This window comes from Pseudochaenichthys georgianus, chromosome 4 (genome assembly GCF_902827115.2).
Source record: "Pseudochaenichthys georgianus chromosome 4, fPseGeo1.2, whole genome shotgun sequence".
Taxonomy (NCBI): Eukaryota; Metazoa; Chordata; class Actinopteri; order Perciformes; family Channichthyidae; genus Pseudochaenichthys; species Pseudochaenichthys georgianus.
Window position 1 is genome coordinate 24168312 of NC_047506.1, and position 27587 is coordinate 24195898.

General features: G+C 40.3%; 1 protein-coding gene across 2 annotated transcripts; it reads right to left on the bottom strand.

The window, feature by feature from the left end:
* Positions 1-969: 969 nt before the first annotated feature.
* dnai3 (dynein axonemal intermediate chain 3) lies at positions 970-27578 on the bottom strand. 2 transcript variants are annotated; one of them, XM_034080537.1, is made up of 23 exons: positions 27500-27578; positions 26145-26221; positions 25986-26024; positions 23550-23734; positions 21950-22054; positions 21336-21470; positions 21062-21249; positions 20674-20790; positions 20141-20337; positions 15485-15606; positions 14222-14311; positions 13870-13956; positions 12181-12300; positions 9512-9585; positions 9195-9339; positions 8756-8852; positions 5681-5805; positions 5468-5528; positions 4751-4881; positions 3922-4129; positions 2396-2487; positions 2037-2153; positions 970-1251 (listed from the first exon to the last, which is right to left on the bottom strand). In XM_034080537.1, the coding sequence occupies exons 2-23, from the start codon at positions 26197-26199 to the stop codon at positions 1111-1113; spliced, it is 2631 nt and encodes an 876-aa protein (XP_033936428.1). In that variant the 5' UTR covers positions 26200-26221; positions 27500-27578; the 3' UTR covers positions 970-1110. The 2 variants fall into 2 exon arrangements, with proteins under 2 accessions (XP_033936428.1, XP_033936429.1); XM_034080538.2 differs by having other exon boundaries at positions 26145-26216; positions 27500-27570.
* Positions 27579-27587: the final 9 nt, after the last annotated feature.

A 27587-nucleotide genomic window follows, 5' to 3' on the forward strand; every position in this document is an offset into this window, starting at 1 on the left:
ATCAGCAATTATTAAGCAGATACAGAACAGCTTTCATTTGCACTTTCTAAACGAGTCCGTCAGGAACTGGTTGCTGAGCCGGTAGAGCTTATTGTCTATTCTGTTAATAGAGACCTCCATCTGCTGTGACGGAAAACATGCCAGGTCAGACTTGAACCAAACAGTGAAGTTGTACAAAAAGTGGGCAGTAAAATATGTAAATATTAGCTAAAAGAAACTAAATGGCAGCTGCAGAGTCAGATACAAATCCTCTGTGGGTGTGTACTTCCAAATAAGTCATTTGACACAGAGTGATTACATCCATTGTTTATGTCAAAAATACTGACTAGTGCAGCTTTAACAATGTGTTCAAGTCATGGTTTTCTGATTAAGAAAATAATGGATAATTTACAGAATCTTTTGGTATTTTCTTGCTTATTACTTTTACAATCCAGCCAGGCCCACTGCAACACGTTCAGATAGAAGCTGTGTGAACTGTTGACTGAGTGAAGACGCAAACTGTAGCACTGAGCCCCCAGAGGGTCATCTATAGGTTATGAGTCTGTATGCAATAAGGGTTTGTGGTCTGTGACTTTAAATTCCTTCTTAATACAACACAAGATGAGCCGTGCCAAATTACTTTTACACTAAAGGAGTTTTCAACAACAACAGATAAAAATCATGAAATTAAAGAGCCATAAAACGACTTCCTGTCAAGGTCAGATCCTTGAGATATTCCAGACTGTTTCCCCGGGGAGCGTTGGTGAAGAACGGGCAAATGGATGGCATTACCCAGTAACTAGATCTTAGAAGGGTGGAGGAAAACAAATCCATGTTTGACTCTGAAGTACCAACCCAGAAAAGGTTCAATGGAAGAATCTGTTATGTTCACTGCCCTCATCGTTTTCAAATAGATCATATTTCAATACAAATAGTACAGTAGAGGTTGCAAATACTTTTAAAACTGAATAAAAGATACAGACAAAGACATTCCTGATACAAACTGCAAATCTTTTTAATATTACAAGAATCTGTTTAGGTAAACAATTTTGATGAAGATATCAATTAAAACAATAAACCATGTTTCTGTATAAATGCAGTCCGTGCAGATGTGTGTAAATGCGTGGGATATCATGTATCTTCCGTGTCGGCAGGAGCGGTCCACAGGCCCAGGCCCTTCAGGACGCTCTCCTCCTGCTCCAGGTGAACATTATACTCCTTCATGTTCTCCTCGTCATTCTCTGTCAGAGATTTGACCGGCTTGACAGGATCCTGGAGAAAAGAATTACAGTCATAAACACTATGTAGCAAATGGTAGTACACTTCTTCCTACAGAAGGTCTGACATGTAATTGTCTTTGAAGCTGGAACATGTAAAGAAAGTAACTTGTTGGAAACAGAGTGTTGCTAAATGGTTTTGACTTGCATTCTTGTTTTTGTTATTAATGAATGCAAATAATGACATTTCCTGAAAAATTTACTTTTTCCTTAATGTGAAAAAGTAAAGGCTTCACAAAAAACGTAACATATTAGTCTTTCAATTTAGATTGATCACATGAGTAATAATATATTTATTTGAAATGTGTCCTTAGCTGAGGTAAAATCAAAATACTGTCTTATAATGCAAAATGTTTCAGCTTATTTTCCTTGATGTTTTTCTTTTTACTTTCCTTAACAGTGAGTGATGAATTATCACCAATCTTCACCTTTGCTCAGTCAAAGATAAGAACCTTTTGCCACTAAAAGAAGTATCTTCTATGGTTAGCAGACAGACTGCCAGTCACTGTCAGTAACGTCTCTCTAACCCCCGGGGCCCAGGATCAAATAACGACCAGACTGAATTAAACATGAGGGGAGGGAGGGAGAGGGAAAGAGAGTGACAGAGAGATGGCCTCAAGCTCTCTCAGCATCAACTTTGAATGTGTGGATACGCTTTGATTTGAGGAAGCCTCTGAAAGCTCAGTGTACATTCAGAGCGGCTGTCAGTGAGGTCACGGTGTAGCTGGGGACACGAGGTAGAACTCAAGGCTACTAAAACAACCAGACATCACAACTCACCATTTTCTTCTTGAGCTTCTCTGCTTCCTTCTTCTGTTTCGCCCACAGCTCATCCCTCTTCATAAAATCCTTTAACCTGTCCTCCTCCAGCTTGAAGTACTTCTTCACACTCAAAGTCTGCACAAGAAGAAAGGCACAGCTCCGCAGTTTGGTGAGCATTGAACCTGCATGTCTTCACTGAATCTATTGTCGGCTCAATAATAATTCATTGTTTTGATACAGTATGTTGCAGAGCTGGATTTGTTATCTCCATTTTGGCCTTGAACAATGGTACATTTCTATCCCAACATAATAATGAAGTAGACAGCCTAAAAGTGAGGAGTACACACTGTGAGTAGGAGGTGGTTGGACTGTCTTACCTCACTCTTGAACGGAGCGTAGAGGGTCTTTGGGATTTCCAAAACACGAACCATCCCAAGGTCGTCAGTCACCGCAAGGAAGTGCTGCTTGGCTAAGAAAAAGAAATAGAGTCAATAAACTCTATGGCTCAAACTATAAAGGCCCTGTCACACTGTCCCAAAATTGACACCCGATGGACACACGAATATGGAATTGTGAATTTCGCACGAAGATGGCCCCGAACCACACACGAAGGCAACATTTACATTACATTTAAGACATACAACTGCAACGAAAGTAACACAAACAATGATGTTAAAGTACTATGATACTGTACTGATATCTTCAGACTTTGTTCTTTACTTTCTCCGTCTTTATATGTAGAAGATATTAAGTTTTCTCCGTAATGTTGTTTCCATAACAACAACAACTTCCTGTCAACTGTCCTTCAAAATAATATATTATATCCTTTTCAGTTTCACAGAACACAAATTGGGTTATTTACATAATATGTTTACATGATTTTGTTGTGCAATAAAACAACCTGATGGACACACGATAAAGGAAATGTTCAAATTCGGCTGTGATCGTAGCAACATCGGGCCATTCGTGAGGGCATCTTAAGCCATCGTATGATCGCTGGTGGAGTTTCTCAGGCTCCGGCAGCAACTTCGTGAGCGGAGGCAAAATCTTTGGCATGCCAAAAAATTGCCGAAGGACCTTGCGAAGGTTCATTTTCGTGTTGAATTTGTGTGTCAATTTTGCCCTTCGTAAAGCCATCGTGAGGGCATCTTGTTATCCTCGGTGCCATCGGGCATTCGCCCCGATCAGAGTGAGGGTGAATGCACCGATGATAACACGAAGATGACACGATTTGACAAGATGCCCTCACGAGTGCCTTACGAAGTTGCCGCTCACGAAGTTGCTGCCGGAGCCTGAGAAACTCCACCGGCGGTCATACGATGGCTTAGATGCCCTCACTAATGGCCCGATGTTGTTACAATTAGAGCGAATTTGAACATTTCCTTTATCGTGTGTCCATCGGGTGTCAATTTCGGGACAGTGTGACAGGGGCTTAAAGGCTATGACAACATAAATGAAACAGACAGAGCGGCAGGAGGAGACCGTCTGCACCTGAGCAGCATAGCGAGGTGAACAGCAGAGTTTATGAGATTTCACATTGTTTATTAGATGTATTCATTTATTTGATTGTGTTTAAAAGGTTTTAATCCCATATATTCCAAATTGTATATGTCATTGTATTTAAGATAATAGAATATTTTCTATTGTTTTTTTCTGATTTCTTTCTCTCATGTGCAGTAGTCTCGAATTGTTCCATTGTTTTTATTTGCACCGTCTTATAAGCTTGTCAGTCATATGTAAAGCACTCTGAGTAACAGGGGAAAACAAAAAGAGAAATCTATATATGTTTTGCATTTGTAGCAGCGCACTCAATTCACCACCCTTTATTGCCATTTAGGTTGAAATAGTATTTTCCCATTGACACTTATGCCAACGCCGGTGTTGAAAGAGGCGGAGGACTCACAGGAGGCGGTCCAGGCTTTGATGCAGGTGATCTTGGCAGCAGTGATGTGAGCGTGGACCTGCAAAGGTTCACCGGTCTTCTCCAGCAGGTTCCACACCTCGATGCTCCCGTCATCTTTCCCGATGAAGAAAACAGCTGGCCGGGACGGGGACCAACATCCAGCTGTGCACACCTGCTCAGAGCTCGGGGACGTGACGATGGGGCCTTCCTGGATGTCGGAGAAAACAAGAGTTAGTAGGTTTAAAATGCAATTAACCTGTTATGTTATCATTTAAAAAAGATATACTTTCTTTACATCATGATATGATTTAGTTGATTTGCCAAATAGTGTCCTGGTAATGATAAAATGATAAATGAGGCAGCTTTAGCCAACATTGCTAATATCAGCTGTTGTCCCCGGCCAGATGATAATAGACACCTTTTTAAAATCACAATACATCAACAGCGTTAGTTATAAAGAAAGGATGATAGACAAGTAGATAGAGGCGAAAGGATAATAGAGAACAATAAAATGCAAACAACACACGTTACTACATGCATGTCACATATAGCACATCACAATCGCATAGCAGAAACGAGGGGTAACATCCACGATCACAACATGTAACACACACGCCATATCCAACACAGACGAGTGTGTGCAGGTGGAGTTCTCAGTGAACCATGTTTTTAAGTGATGGATTGAAGAATACTATGGGTTAAAAGACTGGAATAACTTTCATATTTAGTGATGATTCCATGTTTTCCCAATTAAACCAAGTAAGAGGTTATGATTTTAACTGGTTGCAAAATGTTCTGCTACTGTAGTTGAGGCGACAGGTGTTGTTACCATGACTCCCTCCTTCCAGATGGCGAAGTTCCAGCTTCCCATTGTCAAAATAATGTCTTTGTAGAAGGGCGACCTCTGTACCGTGTTCACCAGCCAGTGATGGGTTCTAAAGCAGTGGAGGGGCTTGGCACCTGAGAGAGGAGAGAGAGGAAGAGTAGGGGGTGATATCTGACACAGGAGCAACAGGGCAATATGCAACATTTACCCATCTGTGTCCTCTTGGTACAGGGCGAGTACATTCACCAGTAACACCCCCTGTTGTTAAATACCAACCAACTATGTGTCATATATATATATATATATATGCCGTTAATAACTGTTCAATATATACCTGGCTCATCGACTTCAGAACTGTTACAGGATGTGTATTTGTAAATTGTATAACTTTATTTATAATTGTTTTTATCTTTAATACTTTTTATGCATGCTTCTTAGGTAACCTTAAGCTGACTTTGGCTCTTTTCCGCTGTAACAATGTAAACGTCCCCTCTGTGGGACTAATACAGGTATTCTGATTCAGCATGGCTGTCATGACTACTCTGACGACATCTTTCTTTTATAACTTTGGCAGAATTGTTTTTAAATCCATAGTTTTTCAAAACTTTGATGATACCTCAACTTTAGTGTAACAAACCACATCCTGGTCTCCTTTGAGGAATAGACATAAGTCAACATGAATATACATACATATAATTAATCATCTTTCAACTGACTTACTCTGCTGCCTCCCCGAGTCGTCCTTCACCAGTTTCCAGTCGGTGTAAATAATCTCCCCATCCTGGTAGGAAAGATATTCACATTGTGTGACATGTTATCAACACGGGGTCGACCTGCATAGCTTTTTTCCCCTTAGCTTTGTTTTAAAGCTCACTGTTGTAGCGAAGTTAAATACTGCTCGCTGTTGCTGATTATATTGGTAGGAATGTTTACCTCTGTTCCAATATAGAGCTTGGTATTGAAATCTTCCAGAGTAGCGAGTGTTTTTGCCGAGGGCACTCTGAGCTGGCTGTAGTCAGGGACGACCTTTGAGCCGTCATCATTCTCATTAGCTTCCTCTGTCAGGGGAAACAGCGAGGGAGGGTAGAGAGAAAATATAAATTTAAATGTTTTTCACATTCATGGGCCTTTTTCAGCCATTAGGAAAAACATGTTGACAATACACTGGAGAAAACTGCAGAATACAACATTTCTACAACATCTTAGAGAAGTTAGTGCAAAATCTACAGCTCGACCATGCTACAGATGTTAGTGCAAAATCTACAGCTCCTCTACCACAACCATCAGCAACAAGTGGACATGAAGAATTACATGAACTACATGTTGCTAACTCTGCCGCGGGGCATAAACAGAAGGGCAACCATGGCAACCATGCTCGGGGTCTTCTTCGCTGCTTTTGGTGTATTTTGTGGCGAAAGTACAGTACAGCGTCTCCAGCGCTTACGAGCGTCTCGCTTGTCCAGTGGTCTCGTGTGAACGGACACGTTAAATGAGCCGAAGGTGTGTGAACGGAAGACTTTTTTGATAACGAATTCGGTCCGTTTGCGCTCCCGTGTAAATGGAGTCTTACTCGTACAATAAAGGCAATAAATATAAAAAAAACACCTACAATTGATAGGGTAAGTAAGGAAAAGAGGAATTAAGCAGCTGCATTGGTGAAGCCTCCCCTGTAATCTGACCATGAACAAGACAACAGAAGGACAAAAGAGATGGGGGGGGTACAGCTGAGGTGAATGGGTTGGTAAGAGAGGATATGGAGGTGGAGGTAAAAGTGAGGATTGTGTTGAGAAGACAGTAAGGGAGAAGGGAGGAAAGGCAGAGATAGGCAGTATGGGTCGGATGGAAGAAGCTTTTTCCTCCACAAAAGCCCAACTGTCTCTCAGGGACAGCACAGAACTCTCCATTCACACCCCCTTATCAGCAGGCCGCTCCCAATCAACTCTCAGCCTCTTGAAGGTCAGGTCAGATTACCCAATCACACATCTTCTAAATCCACTTTGCCCCAGTTAAGATGTGTGTAAAGATATCAGACAAACGATCCAGCACAGCAACAGATGTAGACATTGTTTCACTTTGGCCACAGAGCACTGCCGCTCAACTGTTGCTTAATCCCCATGAGGGGCTGCTCCGAAAAGAGTGGAAAGTCCTGTGGTCCCGTTAAAGGGCCAAGTGGAACTTTTATACAGTGGTTACTTAAGTAAGTGCAAGTGAATACAGCATCAGCAGAGGTGGAAGAAGTATTCAGATGCTTTACTTGAGTAAAAGTACCAATACATTATGTCAAAATACTTAAATACAAATAACAGTCCTGCAACCAAAATCTTACTCAAGTACAGTAAAAGTACAAAAGTATTATCAGCTAAATGTACTTAAAGTATACAAAGTTAAGGTTATCATAGTGCAGAACAATTGCCTTTATGTGTGTATATAATTATATTGATATATGTGACATTTCTAGATAATATTGTTGCATCAAGTAGCATTTTACTGTTTTTGTCAAATATTTAAATAATTAGATTCTTGTGACTTATTTTTAGAGCTGTAATTTCTTAGAAGTATCTTAAGCTGTTTAATTAATGTAGTGGAGTCAAATGAAATGTTTCTCGCTTTTAAATGTAGTGGAGTATAAAGTAGAATTACATGGAAATACAAGTACCTCAAAACTTTATTTAAGTACAGTACTTGAGTATATCTACTTCCCACCTCTGAGCAGCGGAGATGACAAAAGGTGAGGAACAAAGTTGGTTTTGGCGCTCAGAGGAAGACAGTGTAGACTCAATCAATACAGTATGAATCAAACATCTTAAGTATTACTCACACCGGCATTCATTAAAAAACGTAATAACAGACTGCCTGAGGGCTCTGCAGCAGATGTATTGCCTCTGATAGTGAACATATGAATTCTATAAACGGCAGCCACCAAAGCTGTGTTTATGGAGGCAGACCTGCAGCAGACAAAGACAGGTCTCTTCTTGACCAGCCAGGACACACACGATCGTCTTCTGGAGCAGCATATTGCAAAGAGCTGACAGTCAGCGAGGCTAATGCTCCGCAACTATGAGGGCCTTGTTTTGGAAGTATCATTTAATAAAGTGCTATGAAACCAGAGGAGAGGAGGAGACAGACAGAGAAGGAGAGCACTGGGCTGGGTGAACCCTGCCCCGCTAATCACTGCGCCCAGCCATCCAAGCAGACTGGCTTCACAGTCAAGGAGGCACTGCTGCATTTAGTTTTATATGCAATACGTATCATCGTTTTGTGTATTTTAAATATTGTTTTCGATAAAATACATTTATTTATTTCTAAGGCCTTCTTTTCTTTAGTGTACTGCTGTACTGCTTTGTTGGCCACGTATTGTTTTTAGTTGATGGCAGCTGTGTAGCACTATCACCAAAGCAATAGAAATGTCCTTGGGGACAAAATAACCTTATTTAAAGAATCTAAAATCTTTCACACATGTAGCGAAAAACACAGTTTTGTATGGGATACAGGATATTTAGGTTTGTAATGATCATTGTTTGGTCTTCTCACTTGTTTTTAACGCAAAAAGATTTAGAATTATGTTGCTTCACTTTTTTTCTCATGTGATGTTTTAAAAAATAAATAAAAGTACTCGTGAAAAGTTACGCAAAACCATGTGTGCCATCTTGAGGTAGGAAAAGTAATAGTTTTTTAAGTTTGATAGCAAGCAGGTTGTCATAATTACAGCCTTTTATATTCATATTATTTTGATGTGTTATTTTATTCTATCATAATTCTTGTTCCAGTTAAGTGTGACTCTTGGACAGTGACGAAACAGCCGTCCTTTTTGGACAATATTATGCTTTTTGAAAGTGATTGAGTGAGTGAGCTATAACCCACTTGCATGTGGTGTGTTACATCCAACAGTGACACCAAACAGTAGCTGGTGAACACATTGTTGTAATTGAATCATGTGCATTCGTGACTGATTGTAGGAGTAGAGAGAGATGGTGTAACAGAGACAGCCTAAAGGTGAAGGTCTCTCACCTTTGGTCCTGCCTGTATTAGCGTTACAGGTGTAGAGTTCCAGGCTGAACTTGAGAGGAGCGTATTCTCCACCGGTATCAATCTTTGGCAGGGAAACCTGACACAGGACAGAGACAATACAACTTTTGACATTTTAAAAATACTGTCAAGGACAAAACACTATTGTAAACAACGTTAAGAACTATGCTTTAGCAACAACACAAATAAACACAAATGGAAATAGATCAAAAAATATAGCATATATATAAGTAGGAATTACTGTTGAAATCAAATGTTCAAGACAGTAGATTTCAAGATTCTTAACCTTTATTGAATTTCATATCGGAAGAATCCATTTCTGCCAGAATTAGTAGACACAATGTTCATCGGTTTCATATCTCAATGTCTATTCAGCTTTATTTTTAAAATGTTTTTATTGCACCCTCCATCCCTGCAGTACCTTAAACAGAGGCTTCCATGTCCGGTCCAGATGTTTGAAAGTCTCAGGGACACCGTAGGAAGTCTTCTGATTGGCATTCTGCTTCCTGTCCGACCCTGACTGGCTCAACAGTTTTGTCACTCGCACATCCCAGAACATTAAAGCACTTTAAAGGGAGACAAATGAAACATTTACTTTATTTAAGTATACTTGAATCCTATTGTTTATACACACTGTGAATACTAACTGATATGGACTCAACCACTTTAACACAAATCTATGGACATTACCTGGTCTTCCATATATGCTATTTAAAGTGAACATTTTCTTTTACCTACCAGTCTGGGGAGCAGGTGACGACCTGAACAGATACGTTATTCTTGTTCTCCACTGGTAAGCCCAACTTGGTCACCTAATCAGTAAGAGAGTCGCAAAATCAAGAAAGTGTCCGTCCGGCTGAGTGAGAGCTGATTATAGTGAAGGAAAAAAGGTTGCAGAAGATATATGGGAGCTTAATGTGACGCCAGGGGCACTTTGATGATTGCCTTATTTTACTTATCCACACGAGTGCCAGTGCTTGTCATGATTTATGATGTAGACACGAGGGACAGACACCTGTGGGAAACCAACATTAATTGTTTCATAAAGAAAACTCAAGCTGAGGTTCTGGGAACTGTGATAATGTAGAGAATCTGTGTGAGACCATATCATTGTTGTTGCATGTGGCTGCAACTATTATCTTTCAGCAGGGCCGGCCCTCGGCATAGGCAGTATAGGCAAATGCTAAGGGCGCATCAACCCATAGGGGGCGCCAACAAAATAAAAAAAATAAAATAAAAAAAGTTAGAAATTAATGTGGTAATTTCATAACACAATTTCCCGATTTTGGATCAACAAAGTACATCTTATTATCTTATACTAACAGAACTACACCATAATTGTGTACAGCGCCCATAAACTATGGTGCACTCCCCCCCCAAAAATCAAGTTGAACTGCCCCAGCCCCAGTAAAAAGAGGTTTATGTGAAATTGTTCTTTTTTTGAAATAATGGTTTTAGTACGGAGCCCCTAAAGGGACATGGAAAAAAAAAAAAAAACGGATAACGGATTCGTTTCTCGTGCGCACGAGAAACTAATCCGTTATCCTGACTTTTTTTTTTTTTGAGAAAGTTACCGATGCACCAAGGAGGAAGTGGAACACGAGACAACCATTTCATTGCAGACTTTTATGTTTGTGGGGAAATGACAGTGCATACATTATTTGAGATATATTTTGAAGTCAGACTTAATTGTATGGACATTTCGGCCAGGGGTGTAGAGCTATTGGTTTAAGCACCGGATTGGCAAAAAACAGGAGAGTCTGTAAACCAGTCTGCTTTGATCTATGAATTAATGTCCGTGACTCTCAGAGTACACACACACACACACACACACACACACACACACACACACACACACACACACACACACACACACACACACACACACACACACACACACACACACACACACACACACACACACACACACACACACACACACACACACACACACACACACACACACACACACACACACACACACACACACACACACACACACACACCGGTACCGAAGTGGGCCGCCCGTTGACAGTTTACGTGGGCTGGGCTGGGTGCGAGTACCGGGCTGATTTTTAGTCCCAGTCCGCCCATAGCTGTTCAATGAAGGTAAACACAGTGTAGGCGGTGCGTAAAAGCTCTTTGAGCGCTGGTGCTGCTCTTCTCTGAGTTACACGTCCCGCTGCCTCCTGGAGTGACCACACACCCCTGGCCGAAATGTCCTTAAAGTGAAGTCTAAGTACGATATATATCTCAAATAATGTATGCACTGTCATTTCCCCACGTAAAAATAACAGTCTGCAATGACATGGTTGTCTCGTGTTCCACTTCCTCCTTGGTGCATCGGTAACTTTCTCAAAAAAAAATAAAGTCAGGATAACGGATTCGTTTCTCGTGCGCACGAGATACTAACCCGTTATCCTGACTTTTTTTTTTCTCCCTCTGTTTTTTTTTTTTTTTTCATGTCCCTTTAGGGGCTCCGTATTTTAGTGTGCAATTATAGGTTTTAATTTTGTATTTGTGTTAATTTAAAATAAATCGAACTCCCAAAAAACGTATACAGCTTCTGTGTGCTTTTATTAACATTGGAATTTACTGTGTAAGCGGCCACCCTAGGGCAGAAAATTGGTCAGGGCCGGCCCTGTCTTTCAGTGCTGTTACTGCACTTCTTTGCGCTGGGTTACAGACCAAACCCCATCGTGTCACTGCAGCAAGTTAATCAATACATTGTTAGCTGTACAGTAAAATACATTATATTGTATTATATGCTAAATGTTGTGGCAGTGGTGCATTGGAGCAACGATAGTTCTCTCCCACAGCGTTCTCCTTACATACTCCTCTGTTGAACCTTTACATTTCTATCATTATATCCTCCATATGTTGAATGATTGGCCTCACAGTCTTTTCGCTGCCCTAATACTCCTCTGTGTCCACTATGTTCTTACCTCCTGTTCCACTTGTTTGCATTCAAGTGGCTTTTAGCCTTAGTCAGATAAAACTCTGTCAACATTTTAAAACTAGATAAAGAAATCATTAGAGCAATGGCAAACCTGGAACTCTAAGTGTTTAATATTTATTTAGCAATTTAAGACTTAGGTTGGAAGGATTAAAATGTGCTCTAGTTGCTTTTTCTGTGTTGGAAACAATGCCCCATGTTGGCTTAAGGTATGATAAAAGAAGCTAGAGATTAGGAAAACATAAAGGAATATTTAGCTGTGTAGTCACACCAAACATATTTTCATAATCAACATAAAATACATACTAATGAACCCCTGTGGAAGGTTCCAACACCTACCCACAGCAGTCATGTTTTAAAATCCCAAGAAATAACTTGTGATCTTGTTTTGTGCATATTGGATTTTAAGTTGTGGTTTCTTCCAACCCTTCTGCGCTTCAACTCTGCGTACCTCAAATGTTGGTGGCAGCCACTGGACATCAGTAATTGGCGCTTTGTGGCTGCTCTCTAATGCAGACACAGCACAGTAGCGCACAACAGGAGTCTTATTCTCTTTGTTGTCATCGAGGTCCTGGTGGCACGTCAGACACAAAAGGCACAGCATGTACAGTGAGCTCGGACAATTCAATGTGCATGCAAAGGCCTTTGACAAGCAGACAGGCCATACCAAAATGGTGCAAAAGGAAAGTAAGCATCACAAATGATGATTGGACAATTTGAACTGAATTGTTATTTTAACAGCTTTCTAGTTCAGTTCTTGTCAGCTGATATCATTCACATTCACTGTAACACAAAATAAAATGGGACACACTAATAATGTTGACATTTACAAGCGTGAAATGGTCTCAACTGGAAAAATGAAACTCTAAATACTGTCACTATAATATTAAAACATGCATAGAGTTTGGAACAACAGTTGTTTTTTTCAGTAACACTGTGCAGTGCTCATGCAGTTAAATGTGAATGGTGTGAACAGAACAGAAATCTATACAGGAGGATTGCAATTCTTCGTTTATCTGATAAGCTAGCAACAGGTGCTGGTGTAGCGCAGCTTTCACAGCACCCAACATGGACATAAAGCCTTTTTAGCAGATACACCTGCCATTGTTTACACTGCAAACACAAGGGAGCGCAGTGATCTGATTTGCTTGTGTGTTATCTTCTATGTGGGCAGACTATGGTGGAGGATGGAAAGGCCTGTGTAACAGCTGGAGTATGTGAGCTGATGCTGTTGACTTTAGGGAATGAAGAGCAAACAAGGACAAAGAGAATAGAGGGAGAGGTGGGAGAGGGTAAAGCAACAGAGAGGGACGTAGTGAGGAAAGGGATGGAGACAGCTGTTCCACTGTAGAGGCAATAAACAAACACAAAGCAAATGATGGCTGGATGATAGGGGCCGATATGTCTATTTAAGTACTGCAGCCGAGTGGAAGATGTCAGTGAAGGTCAGTCATTAAGGGACATAACTGGCTTCCGATTTGGTGTCCACACGCCTAGCGTTAATGTCCATGCTATGTTGTTGGTTAAAACCGAGCCCTGTTTTTGTCACGTACCATTATCTCTCTATTTCCCTACCTATCTGTATTACTCTACATAAAAACATCTAAACAGGGCAGCTTTGAAATAGTCATTTATTATGACGTTTAGTCAAAAGAAAAAACGTTTTGGACGTTTTTGGCCCTAGTCAAAAGGTGTTTGATCACTTCAATCTGTCTGTGGTGCTTCTATGAGGCCTAATAAGCTGATTTCGTTTAGCAGTAGGGTGATGTAAGGATATACACTTGCTTTCTGATGTACTCCTGGCATTATGGCAGTATGCAGAACTAGTTTTGACAGCTGGGACTGGCTTGAAAAGGACCATTAGGCCACTGCATTCCCTTCTAATGAAAGAGTGAGGATGAGGGGAGAACTCACCGTATCATCATCTCACTCTGTCATACAGCACAGCCTGTCTTTACAGCAGATCTGCTGCATGCTTTGATAAACTGAGGGCACAAACTTGAATAAACCAAGCTAACATCATCACCAGCCATAGACTTATAGTAACTGATACCACATGTAGTACACCAACACAGATACAGAACATCATGTATTATTGCATCAACATTATGCACATTAGAGAAAGTAAATAGGTACTTACGAATGTGTCAGCGTTGAGTGAATACTTTTTGCCTGGCTGTGTTCCCTGTAGGTGTATGACGTGAGCAGAAATGTCCCACAACACCACCTGAGACAGCAACACAAAATCAGTAACTGGAAATCCGAGCCAAGTGCAGAATACAATTCCTTGTGTAAATAAACACAATACATTGGTTTACATTTTGATTAAAACAAGGGAACAGTACATTGGATCTGTACAGGATATGCTTGTCAGGACCGAGGGTCTATTTAATAATTTGCACTTGTAATGAAAAATGGAAAAGTGGCAAGTTACAAAAGCTACTTCAAGGCAGCAGATGCAGCAAACCACAGATGGATAGCAAAGTCAGCACCTGGCCATTCACGCAGCCGCCAACGATAATATTTGGATCAGAGGGGCAGAACTCAAAGGCATAAATGTCATCTGGGCACTCCAGCAGCAACTGCAAACACAAAGAAACCCACGGACAGGGCAGAAATATTATATTTCAGAGAAGACATTTCCATGTATTGGGTGCTTTCCATCCCAAATATTTATTTATTCTAGTCTCCCCACTTAGAGTTTAACTTTTAATCTACAAAACCGAGTGCATACAGTATTCCATTTCATCAGGCATAAGAGGGAAAGGATCCAGGAGGGCTAGAATGGTATTACAGAGGTCATTTTCCAGCAGTAGGTTTGAATCTCCTGCAGTTAAAAAATATCTTAAATGGGACCTATCATGCAAAATGCACTTTTGTACGTCTTTTATACATGAATATGTGTTCCCGGTGTGTCAAGGAACTCACCAAGTGTCAGAAAACACAACCCTCTCTCTTTTCCTCCATACCCAAATCTCTAAAAACGGGGCTACAGCGGATCTGATACAGACTGATAGAGATTTGAAAATAGTGTGACGTCAGTGACGAGGAGCTCCGCCTATATGGCCAACTGTCCACCAATCAGGGGAATGAGAGGTTGCCGTGGCATGGTAACAGCATGGTAACATGACGCTCGTAACTCGGCCCCCTCCTTTGCAGGGGGCGTGGTCAGCTGCAGCCATGCAAAGACAGGGTGGAGGAGAGCAAAATAGGCATGGCTAAAATGCATGATCTGTTTGGTATTTTGAAAAAGAAAACGTATAAATATACCTTATATAGGTATGGCCCTACTACAATATATTATTCAAATATAGCATGATAGGTCTCCTTTAACAATAGCACTCCGTACACTAACTTAATAGATCATTCTTATGGAGTCTCCAGTTTATTCTACACAGTACCCTTTGTCATTTTGATCACTGCTCCAGTAGACGGTGAAACTAAAGCATGACACATGAAGAGGTGAAGGGCTACGTCATGCAGAACTCATATTACTTTAGAGTGATTAAGCAGCTCAGTTTTATTGATTGAGTGCCTGGGGCAAATCGATAGGGCATCTCAAATGTTTGCTTAAGCAAATAAAAGGATTGAATGACAGGAGAAAGCAGATCCTTCCTGCCATATATTATCACAGTGTGTCAAACAGACATGAGGTGAGAACTAGCTTGTGAGCTATCAATGAGAGATAGAAATATGCTCTATTCAATCTATTCTTCCACCTGTTCACTATCCACAATCCTTTACAATTTCCATACCTGGGGATTAGAGGGGTCGGAGAAACTATAGAAGACAATGTGAGACGCTCTGAATTCGAACGCTGAGGACTCATCCATTGCCTCCTCCTTCTTTTTTTCTGTCAAAGCCACAGCTAGCACACCTAATACATGAAACAATAATCATACAGATCAACAACACAGCAGCAGGAGGAAAACATAAAGTAGTGTTTTAACCTTCCTGATTGACAAATCATTGGCTCAACTCTGATCTCTCTTTTGAATAACATGTTTTTGCTCTGATACGATAATACTTTATTTGTCAGATCAAGTCTGAAATTTGACTTGCGTCACAGCAGCTCCATGTCCAACATCAACAGACAAGTATCCAGACACAATACATGAAACACAAACAACAAACATTTAACATAACAGCACAATCAGTGAGAGAAAACATGCTCAGAGAGCCTTCATTTGATCTGGGATTTAGCTCTGTGTTTACTGTGAGGATCGACTGATGCACAAAGGAGTGCTTCAGTCTGACTTTATTGAATCGTGGGACCCTGTATCTCCGATTAGATGGTAGCAGCTCATATTCACTGTTCAGAACATGGTTTGGGTCAGAGATGATGTTGTTGGACAGCCTCACTAGGTTGTTATGATAGGCTGAGTCAATTGTTAGCTGGCGCATTTCCACTGCAGCGGGGTAGCCCCGTTTAAGCGTCCCTAAGCGTCCTCGCTCAGGCCTCGGGCTGCCTCGCTGGCCGTTCGAGGCCGTGGCGCATTTCCATTACAGTTTAGGACCTGGGGTAGCAACCATAGACTGTATATATAAAGGTAGCAACGCAGTGTAGGCGGGGCGATCGGCTTTTTGGGCGTAGCGACGCTGGGTAAAACTGCAGTGGCGTCATCTTCAATGCGACACAACTCACAAACACACACAACAATGGAGGATGTGGAAGGGATCGTTTACTTGTTTCTTGTGAAATCCATGGTGCTGACATGCTGTGCTCTGCATAACCTCTGCGAGAGTCATGGAGAGGACTATGATGATGGGTGGAATGCACCAGCAGCAGAGCCTGGGGTAGCACAAATGTTATCTGAATTGAATATTTAGTAAATATTTGAATTTCAAGCACCAGTAAGTACTGCCCCATAATAAGAACATTTGAGGAAATATCAGATCATGAAAAGAAAATCTTTCTAATAAATTAAGCGAATATCAAAGCTAACTATAAACATAAATACTAAAGTGTAAAACACAGCAAAACTATATTCATAAATGCAAGAGTAAAATAGTGTGGACAATTGTAAACATGGATGGAGGCTAAAGTATCCACAACATAAAATATATTAAAATATAACCTCAATCTTTCTTCTAGACATGTTAAAAGCTTGCTTGAATGGGTTCTAGGTTTCTTTTGTTCTCTCGTCTTTGAAATATATAAGGAATGTGTTGTTTGAGTCTAGTAGAACGAGGGTATTACAATTGAGCAATTTCTACATGTATTATTGTATATATTATCCAATCCAACTTTATTTATATAGCACTTTAAAAACCTTCAGACCAAAGTGCTGTACACAACATAATATAAATACATTTAAAATACAAGATACAAACACAAAACAAACCAGAATAAACGTAATAATTAAAAAATAAATAACAGGCATATAATAAAAACAATAGACCACTGAAAGCAAATAAAAGCAACACTCTACTTGTTTCTGAAGTATGTATTATTTATACAAAATAAACATGTAATAATGTTTTAGAGGAGGACCTCAAGCTAGCAAACTCAATTTCTTGCTTTAAATCTCTTAAAACTAAGGGGCTTTTTCCTAACTGATGGTGTTTGTTATTGCTTTATAAATGCATGTATGTTTATATCTTCTCTAAATCAAGATTATGTGAATCTGATTTTTTTCTGTTGGGTGCAATTCATTATCAACAAGAGATAAGATAAGTCAAAGAAGTACTTTATTGATGGAAGTATAAAAATACAAAAACAAATTTGTATCAAAAAGGCATGCCATTAAACAATACAAATAAAAAATGTAAAACTGTATTGCAGCCAGCATAAATATACATGGCATTGTAAAAATAAATATAAAATGAACATTTTAAAGAAAATAAATAAACAAGGAAGTACAAATGTTGCATTTAAAAATTAACTAGATAAAAAATATATAATATGTACAATAACTATTAAGGTTTTTTGAAGTATCACGGAGGAGACGGGCCACGTCGGCTGCCCAGTCATGGTGCCGTTCCTGCTGGTCCCGATCCTCTCCTCCTCGTTTCCTCTTGCCTGGGTGACAATAAGATAATAATTAGCAATAAGGAAAAAACACAGGACAGGTACAGGTCACACAAGGATATAAGAATAACATGTATAAACAGAACAACAGTAAGGTGAACTAAAGAAAGTTCTGGCCCTAGATGTTTACAATGATTGTGAAAATGAATTACATTATGTCCAGCCTGTTGATAATGAATATAAATATATGTATATAGCTAAGACTTTACTTGTAACAGAGCATTTCCACACAGTGGTATAGCTTATTTTAATTACTGACGATGGATGATCCAAGGTTTAAAAAAACAAAACACAATTCCAGTCGTTTTTCAATTTCTATTTCTTACCTAGAACCACACGCTGCGGTGTCGTGATGGCACTCGGTGTCGGTGGTTGAGTTGGTGTCGATTCTTCGGCTGGGGTCCGTTCTGGATTCGATGACGATGTGGACGGAACACTGCCATCAACCGTTGTTCGGGAATGTTCCTCCTCACGAGTCCCAATGTAATCATCTAGAACAGCAAAATGACTTGTTAATTCCACAAACTACTGCAGCACAATACTAAATAGCAACAACAACTATAGAAAAGAAAAACTGAACGTAAACAATGGCATATATGGTGTTAGCAAACAATAGCTCTAGCTAAGGCTATCTGCCTTAGCTAGCTATGTAGCTCTTCGGGGCTCCATAAAAGCATGGGTTGTCGAACATTAATGTAAGGATAAAATAGACGTATTTGTTAGAAGCGAGCGTACCTTGCAGGGACTCCAGTAAAGCCGTTGCAGAGTCCAGGCCTCCCTCCCTCCCACCGTTGGCCGGTCTATGGCCGTAAATCTGGTCCAACAAGTCGAACCACTTCCATTGTTTCCTACCCGCACCACTCGTGTTATTGTTGTCCTTTACTTGGCGATATTCACTCTTCATCTTTTTGAGTTTTTCCCTACACTGCAGGATTGGAAGTCCTCGAAAATCCGCGTTCGGACATCTGTGCAGAGACATCCTGGAACACTTTCACATTTCGTGTTGTTCCGTCGAGCTCCCGCTGGATTTTATCATCCCCAATGAGATGAAGGAACGTCGTCACCTCCTCGGTCGACCACGGTGTGCTTTTCTTAAAAAACGTAGCCATTTTTGTAGCTCCTCCGTTTACAAAATGCTGTTTATAAAAATGCTGCAAGCTTGCTTCTAGATATATATGCGACACTCGGGATGATCTCGCGCGCGATCTTGTGACGATTCTCTCTGACCAATCAGCAGTCGAGAGTGTTGACGTCACAGCCCTGGCCTGGTCTGGTCTGATAAATAGAACCGCGATTTTATGGGGCCGGAAAAAGTACCCGCTAGCCGGTACTAGGCTATATGGAAAGGCCACCAAAAACTGGCCTGGCCGCTTGAGGACGGTTAAGAACGTTTAAACGGGGCTACCCGCTGCAGTGGAAATGCGCCAGTCTCTGACAGGGTTGACCAACAATCTTAGAGCAGATTTTTAACAGTTGGAGCAGTTTTGATTTTAAAGCTGCTGACAAACATTTGTACCAGGTACAGTAGTATTGCAGTACTGCAGAATAGACAAGATCACAGATGTAAAGAACAACAGAAGAATTTCTCTGCTCGCCCCAAAAGACCTAAGACGGCGGAGAAAATAAATTCTTTGTTTTGTCCTTTTGCACGGATATTCAATGTGGTCCTTCCATGACAGCAGATGGTCAATCATTACACCCAAGTATGTGTATGAAACTCCCTGCTTGATCTCATCTGTATGGATGAGAATGGGGACTTTATGGGAGTCAGATGGTGAGCCAAAAATGATTTCCTCAGTTTTCTTGGTGTTGATCTCAAGAGCATTATTATCAGTCTACTCGACCACCTGATTTACAGCCTGTTGGTGCAGCTCAGGGTCGTCTGTGTTACTGAGCAGAGATATTATTGCAGTATCATCAGAGTACTTAATGATGACTTGATTTGGTGTGTTGGTACGACAATCATCAGTGTATAGAGTAAAGAGCACAGCTGAACTCACGCAGCCCTGGGGGGGGGGCACCTACATTGGTTGTGATGGCAGATGACAGGGTTTTGATCACATGATTTGGCACTGATATTATTATTGTGGATCTTGCTGAAGGCTTACTCTCTGAGTGATGACAGCCAGACAACAGTACAAAGCAGGAGTGAAAAAGATGAATGCTTTTTCAATGGATGGGTATTTGAAATACTTGTACTTGTCATTGACAGTGACATTAAATGGAGAATGTGTCCATCAAAGTATCAGTCGTTTAAACCAATGATTTAAAACTATTTTTTCTGTAAGAACTGCCAGGAAAGTCATTGTGTCAATATTTATGTGTGAGAAGATTTCTATTCAAAGCTATTTGACCACTGCACTCCCGGTTTGCTCTTTACCGTAGATGGTAGGGTGCCAGTTTATGCTGCTGATCTTCTTGTCCTTGGTGTACTTCTGGTCTGTGAAGGCCTGATAGAGCATCAAACCTTCAGAAACCTTCCCCGACCAGTCAGCATCATCACCTGCTGTCCCCAGGGCCTTCCAGTCATCGAAGAACACATTCATGATTTCCTCCTGCTGTAGGGCTTGCAAAACTCTGCAAAACAATATTTTAAGTAAAACTTCTATTGGCTAAACGTGTAAATACGTTACATTTTGTAATCTTTTCATAGCTACAGTACACTGTTTCTAACGGGCCAGATGTTCTCTTATCTTTTACCAGGACACAGAGAAGGGTGGAAGGTCATGTTTGGTTACCTACACTCAAAGTCTACTACACTGGGAAGGTTAAGGTGTTTCCTTTGAACAGTGTAATGCTCCCATAATGGTAATTAGACTCCCACTAATGTATGAGTTTGGAGTGACGATCCATTTTTGTACACAAAGAAGACACCATGATTTTTCGAAGAGTAAGATGAAGAGTTCATCTTACCTGGGGGTCACGGAGTTGCAGAAATGCTTCAGATTCTCACACTGGTGGATGTTCTCCTTATCTCCATCGCTTAACTCTCTTGGTGTGTACCGAGTAAAGATATTCCTCTTAAACTTCCTGTAAGGTGTGCAAAAATAACGATACAATATGTGAAGGTGGAGGTACTATTAAAGGTAATAAAGAGAGAAGAAAACATGAAAGGCTAATGCTATTCCATGAATGTGTCAGCTACATAATCTGAACCACCTGAGTATAAAGCTTATAGGCATGAGGTTCAGAGAAATAAATGTCACACAAAGGCTTTTTATTCAGTGTTAAAAGTGTATGTTCTAAATGCACTGAGGTGTTGGCAGACACTGCTTTCCCCTTCTGCAGAACAGAAGCATACCACTGAGTCTGAGAACTGCTGCTCTGCATTCTGGGAACAGCCTGCATCCCGAAGTCCCTCTGCATCTGTTTGATTCTGAATCTGCTGTCTTGGAAGGGAACACACTCCATGTAGGCATCAATGTTGCTCTCAGAAAAACAGACTGGAGCGCCAAACTTCCTCCTCACTCTGGAGAACTTGTACCACAGCTGAAGACACAAATACACCCAATAGAGATGTGTCATGGAAGTAAGAAAGTAAACCTGATTTCAAATGTTTTTAAAAGCTGCAGTACCTTTTCCCTGCTCTCTTTGAAAGATTCCTCATCTATTTCCTGCTCACTACCGAGGGATATCCATGGCTTCGGTTCTGATCTTCCGGTTTTATGAACTTCATTCTCACAAACCTCTGGTGCCTCAGGCTGTGGGGGCTGCAGAGAAAAGGACAATTTGACAAAGTATTAAGAACAGGTAACACACTATAATAAAAGCCGATAGCTAAATGTGAAATCTGCCCACATGATCACACTTTCTCCAACAATGTTTGAGCTGGAGCAAGATAGGGAAGTAGGTATTGAATTCCTTTTAGTTTAGTTGACCATTGGAAACATGCCAGCTGGGAAGGCCAGCTGCGCCGCTGATGGCAGCCATTACTCATTGCGATAAGTGATAAAGTAGTGTACATAACTAAAGTATAAAAGGAGAGTAAATTACACAGAACAATACAGGATTGAAATAAACGAGCGGTGCCACTCGTGTGCTAATGTTCATGATAAATGACTATGGCATTTATTCTCATTATAAGGAAGATAACACATTTATACACTTCTCACACACACAGTAGTATACAGTGTATTACTAAGAACAAAAGGAATAGGTGAACCTTGTTACTAAACCACAGTTTGCTTACATGGAGGATTCTGTCTTTGGCTTCTGGAGTCAGAACCAGGTAGAATAATTGGTCGTAGGTGAAGTCCCTGTCAAACACCAGCAGGAGCTCATCCTCTGGGTAGTCCTGGCAGGTAGAAGAGTTTGAATTCACAACAAGCAGCTATTTTCACAACAATGTTTCTTTAGAATTAATCAATGTGGTGTCTTGAATTGATTGTGGTCAGTAATACAGAGAGATAGAACAACACTTCCATCCCTAAAGGTAAGGCATTAACTGTCCCAAATCAGAAAGCTGACATTACTTTACACTTAAGCAGATGGTTGGTGAATATGTTTGTGTAGTTATTATTATATTATGCGCCGCTTTCCCCTTCTACTCCAGTAAGACTCAGATGAGGGTGTTGCACGTTTCCTTGTTCATGTGACGTTTTGGTGCTGTTTTTTTGGTTTTGTTTCTTCCCCTTACCGGTCAAGTGGGAACTAAGTAATTTGTGTGTGTTTTTGTGTTTCTCTTATTTTCTGTGAATAAGAAAATATGAAGGACAGACCATCTATTTCTATTTTTTTTTTTATTGTGAGAAAGGGGCAGGTTATATAAGATGATGTCCTTCTCCCTGCGGGCATGGTGTGTTTACAGAGACAGAGAGTTTTGTAAATAATTGTTATAGATTGCGTTTGTGCATACCACAGTAACGGAACAAATAAAAAAAGTAAAAATGAAATGGTAGTGTCCTCTTGGGTTTTCTCTCTGTTCTCAATTGAGTAACGTTTACGGAGCGTCCACACTACAGCTTCAAAAATAGCTTGGAGCTGGGCGTGTCTGGAGCTTGGGGATTTTATTCAAGCAACAGGACCAACAACCAATCACATGAATCTCCCGCCCCCGACATACAAAGCAAAAAACCCCGGGCATTTTATGGGAGCAATATATATATAAACTCCCCAAACAGGCGAAAACCTACCAGTTTCACCCACTGTCTCTGCCACCTCCCTCCATGCCTGGTTCCTCCGGTTTGTATCCCGGTAGGTGAAGAGGGTCTGGTCATACAAAACCGGGTGATTCGCTACGGCGATAGTTAGTTTCTCCTCCGACTTTTTTTGAAAAATAGAAATGAACGGCGGGATATCTCTCCCAGCTTAGACGCGGTTTGATTGGCTACGGCTTCAGGTGTCAGATTTTGGGAAACGGGATTTGATTGGCTGGCGCTGGTTGGCGCTGGCTGGCGCTGGCTGGCGCTGGCGCTGGCTGGCGCTGGCTGGCGCTGGCTACTCCGGCGTCAGAAGTTGAACATTGTTCAACTTCTGACGCCGGAGACGGCGGAGACGGACCGCTCTGCTACCCACAATTCAGTTCGGCGAAAAAGCGAGGCTACGTGACGTCACCCCATTCAAAGTGAATGGGCAGATTGGAGTTTTCGACGCTGTCGACGCTGTAGTGTAGACGGGCCGTAAGAGTGGTAGACACCATGTATTTAATCTTGATCAAAAACAGGGGAAACGAGGTAAAACGTGTTCCTCGGGTACTCTGTTCCCACAGCCCTTGCGTCGGGGTCTATGTATCATCACAGTGTCTGCTGGGTATTGTCTGAGTAATCTGTATGACAATGGATCAGTCTCACCAGCACAATCTGCTTCGCGGGGCTGAAATCGGACACTGCGGCTCTTGTCTTAAGGTCCTGTATGAGGTCGTCTTTTTTTAGCAGCTTGTAAGGGCTCTCCCCTGTGACGTCCTCATCCGCCCGGCAACCAAAGAGCTCCTGGGTGGCTGATGTCAGGACCATGGGGAGGATATCATCAGGGTGACCTTTGGGAGAGGGATCATAATCAATATAGGCAGGAGAGATGGTAGACAATGGTTACAATCAACTACAGGAGATCATATTCTAAATCACATCATGTTTTGGGATTGAATTGATTGATACATAATCTGTATTCAAATTATCTGCATAACTACCACATACAGTAAAGAGAATAAAGTCTCATTAAAATATATATAATCATAAAGAGTGTTCTTGTCAGATGCAAGTATATTTGATGCTCTAGAAAGTGTTGAAAATTATAATAAGCATCGTAGTGTTTGATGTTGTATGCCGAGTGTAGGTGTTCCGTCTGTTCCACTGGCTTTACCTGCCTCACAAATATCTCGTTAAAATAATGTTTACAGCTGTAGGTGTCATAATGGAGAAGATTAAACATAAACAAATCAAAGGTTTATTCCTGATTATGTCCAGCATATAAAATGTACATTACTGTTATATCTTGAAAAAAACATAACAAAGGTTGTAGAATTGGTGACACTGTGATGATGTAAGCAGGATGAGTAAAACTGTAGAGATGCCACAACTTAGATCAGAAATCTCACGAATCAAGTGATATGCACACAACGGACTGTGGCACCGTTTCTTGCCCCTACTTTTCGGATCAAACACACAACGTCTCTGATCCTTCACCTGCCCCACCCTGCAGTGCGGCCCACCTACAATATCACAGGATGAAATGTAATCCTAGTGAATAGACGCAACGTCCAAACACTTGTAGAAGGACTTATGTTGTATTTATCTAGTATACTGGTATGTGAGAGGCAGTTCAATATTGCATGGATTCAGGATATGAACTGCTCATTGTTGCTATATAAAACCGTAGCACTGCACTATCACCCAAAAGGTTTTTCGTAGTAAACAATGTATGCCGACTCCTTTATATCTGAGGCCAGGCTCAGTCCAGGGCACATTACAGTAAACAGAGCTCTACATAATGATAGTTTTCATCCTGCTATCATCTCTCTCTTCAAAGTCTTTCCACAAGGTTGCTGAGGGGACGCTGGGAATGCTAAAGTACAGCTTAAGTAACCACTTCCCAGCTGGGCGTGTCAACGTTTTCCACTCACACCATTGAGGCCTAATGCCAAGTCATTGTAGTGGAAACTCACACCCGTCATTTCACACAGTTTATGTGTCAACTATGGCATTTGTATTCATGGGATATATTTGCTTGTGAGACTAAGAGAGTGTGATGTGCAATGTTCCATAACCCTAAAGAATGCAATTAAACCGCGTTTGTACGCTGCGCTGAAGAGACGTAACATTTGTCGGGCCTCTTTCCTCTTGTATAATCCACTCAAGCATTTTCTCAATTCATACCGTAAGATATTTACACTGTACATTGAACTTATGATTGTTTTCAACATCTGTTGAAACAGAAGAGTTAAAGCCTGAACAATAGGCATTTATTTGCTTATAAGACTAGATATCAGTTGTATTGTCAATATTTTCGAGTATCCTGTTCAGAGGTGAACACATTCAGTATTCACATTTGTGTGAGTCGGCCACCAAAAGTTGGTCGCCATGAGGTCAACGAATAAAGGCTAGGTTTAAAACCTGGTTTGAGATTTCTGTTTGGATCAGGTTGAGGATAAAGTTAGAGAAATATGTTTTAGGTTGAGTTCATTTAGGAGGTCTTACTGCCAGATGTATATGCTGGAAATCTGTGAAATCAACGAATAAATGAACAAAACATAGCCAATCTGAATCTGAGGACTCTAAATAGCCCTGCATGTAACTCCCACAAAAGCGAATGATCTCATCTATAGTAAAAATATATACTTGGTGACCTTCATCTGACCAAAAGCATGTCTTCAAGACAGGCATGCTGAGAGTAAACTAGACCATGACAATGGGGACTCACAGCTGAGTGCAGATTGTTTGGGCCTTCCCAATTAAATAATTGAAGGTAGTCAAATACAAATGACTTAATCTAAGTTATAAGCAATTTATAAAACTAAATATTGAGCCTAACGCTTTAGTAACCTGTATAAGGGTCATGTTACATTTACCAGACCTTCAAAAAACATAATTTAAGATCGTTAAGATTCCCTCAGGGTTCACCGAAATGTTGTTTGCTTTTAGACAGTCGACTATGCCGACTATAGCCAAATGTATGTTTAGGCACAAGTTTTACTGACATTTTTTTTAGTTTTGAGAAAACCATAAGAAATGTTGTTTTTTATGTCATCGACAATATAGTTCAGGATGGGTGAAAAAGTAATGTTGTCTTACCAAGCTTTTCCCCTTGTGCAGGTGACTCAGTATTCTTGCCTAAATTGGAAGAAACCGTTAGATCATCATGTCATTGATTGTGTCTCTGTTGTATCTTCCTGAGACAAGCGTGCAAGCATTTAGACACATTAACAACATTGCTATTGTTCAGACACTCACCTTTCTTCTTACTGCCTGCACTGCTTGTCACACTTTTTGATCTCTTGGGTGGCATCCTTGCTGTTAGTATTGCTTCGCTAATGAAAGGAAGAACATTTTCGTAAAAATAGTGTTGTATTTTTCTTGCAAAAATATAACATATCCTTATCAATACACACATGCTATTTCATCTACCATCTGTCAGAGAGTTACAATGTCATTTGACAGACAGGTAACAGAGAGAGATAGAGCAGACTGCCATGAAGGGTAGCCCAGAATCATTATTCATGGCTGTGGCGACATCTTGTGGTTGAAAGGAGAATTTATTCTTTTTTTTTTATTAGCCATATGAAAAGGAAGCTAACATCTATCTTTGATCAATGTAGTGTATGCACTTGTAAGGGTCTACTGCTGTGAACAGTTATCACCCAAACTGCTATTCAAAGGCATCTTTTTCATAAAATATACACACTTCATGTTAAGTCAAAAGGTGGACAAAACTTTCCAATGGAAAACTTCTGGATTTTAATACAAATATGTATATAAAAGGGAATGTGTCCTACAATGCTGTAAGCTATTGAAAATAATCAATAGTTTTATATAAATAAAAACATCTGAATCTTTATATAACAATATTGATATTAAATAGAAAATGCCATTAAGTTGCTGTGTCACATGAAACAAAGCTTTTGGAAAAAAAGGATCTTAAATTATATATTTTATAATATATATATATATTTTATATTTTAGTAAAAACTAAACGTGGGATACATAAGACACATTTATTATAATTGTTTAGCATCATTTTCATGAGCAAGCTGAAAGGAGTTATTGAAAATGCATTGTTTATGTGAAATTCAGCTGGTCATTTACTACTTAGAAAACGAATCTTTTGGATAAATTAATGTATTAATGCAATACGTTTTACAACACAATTTGTAATTTGTTTTGACTTATTGTACACAATACCTAATTTGTTGTGTTTTAACGTTACAGTGTCATAATGTTTTGTGTTTGAATTAGTACATTTAACGTCAATGTTATAATTTATATAATGGTAGGTAGGCAGCCTACTTCACAAAATAAAACAATACACATGTTTTCAGCTGTTCAGAGTGAAACATTACAGGTCTGCATGGTCTGTTTTCGACGAAAAAGGACAGTCACGTTAATGTTAATTTGGAAACATTTACTTGGAAGCTAAGCTACGTAAGCATGGCTAACTGTTCACAATGGTTACAATACACTGTAGTTAACACAGCTTGTTTGTAACTAGTTTTTAAACTAAATGACGGTGCTAATAGCAGTTAACGATAACGTAAATCCGACTAACTTCCATTAAGTCACAGCTTTAAAGACGAATAAATAAAGTTTACCGCTTGTTTATCAACTGTTGTTAGCTTTAGTAGTTTTCATCGTCCTCGCTCATCAGTGGCACTGTTTGGTAACCAAGGGTAACAGGAG

Excerpts from the sequence above, each read along its gene's own strand:
- dnai3 (XM_034080537.1), bottom strand. The coding sequence starts at position 26,199 with ATGCCACCCAAGAGATCAAAAAGTGTGACAAGCAGTGCAGGCAGTAAG. Across the intron at positions 22,055-23,549 it reads CCGCGAAGCAGATTGTGCTG|GACTACCCAGAGGATGAGCT; the intron begins GTGAGACTGATC and ends TCTACCTGCCAG. Across the intron at positions 21,471-21,949 it reads CCAAAGACAGAATCCTCCAT|CCCCCACAGCCTGAGGCACC; the intron begins GTAAGCAAACTG and ends TTTTCTCTGCAG.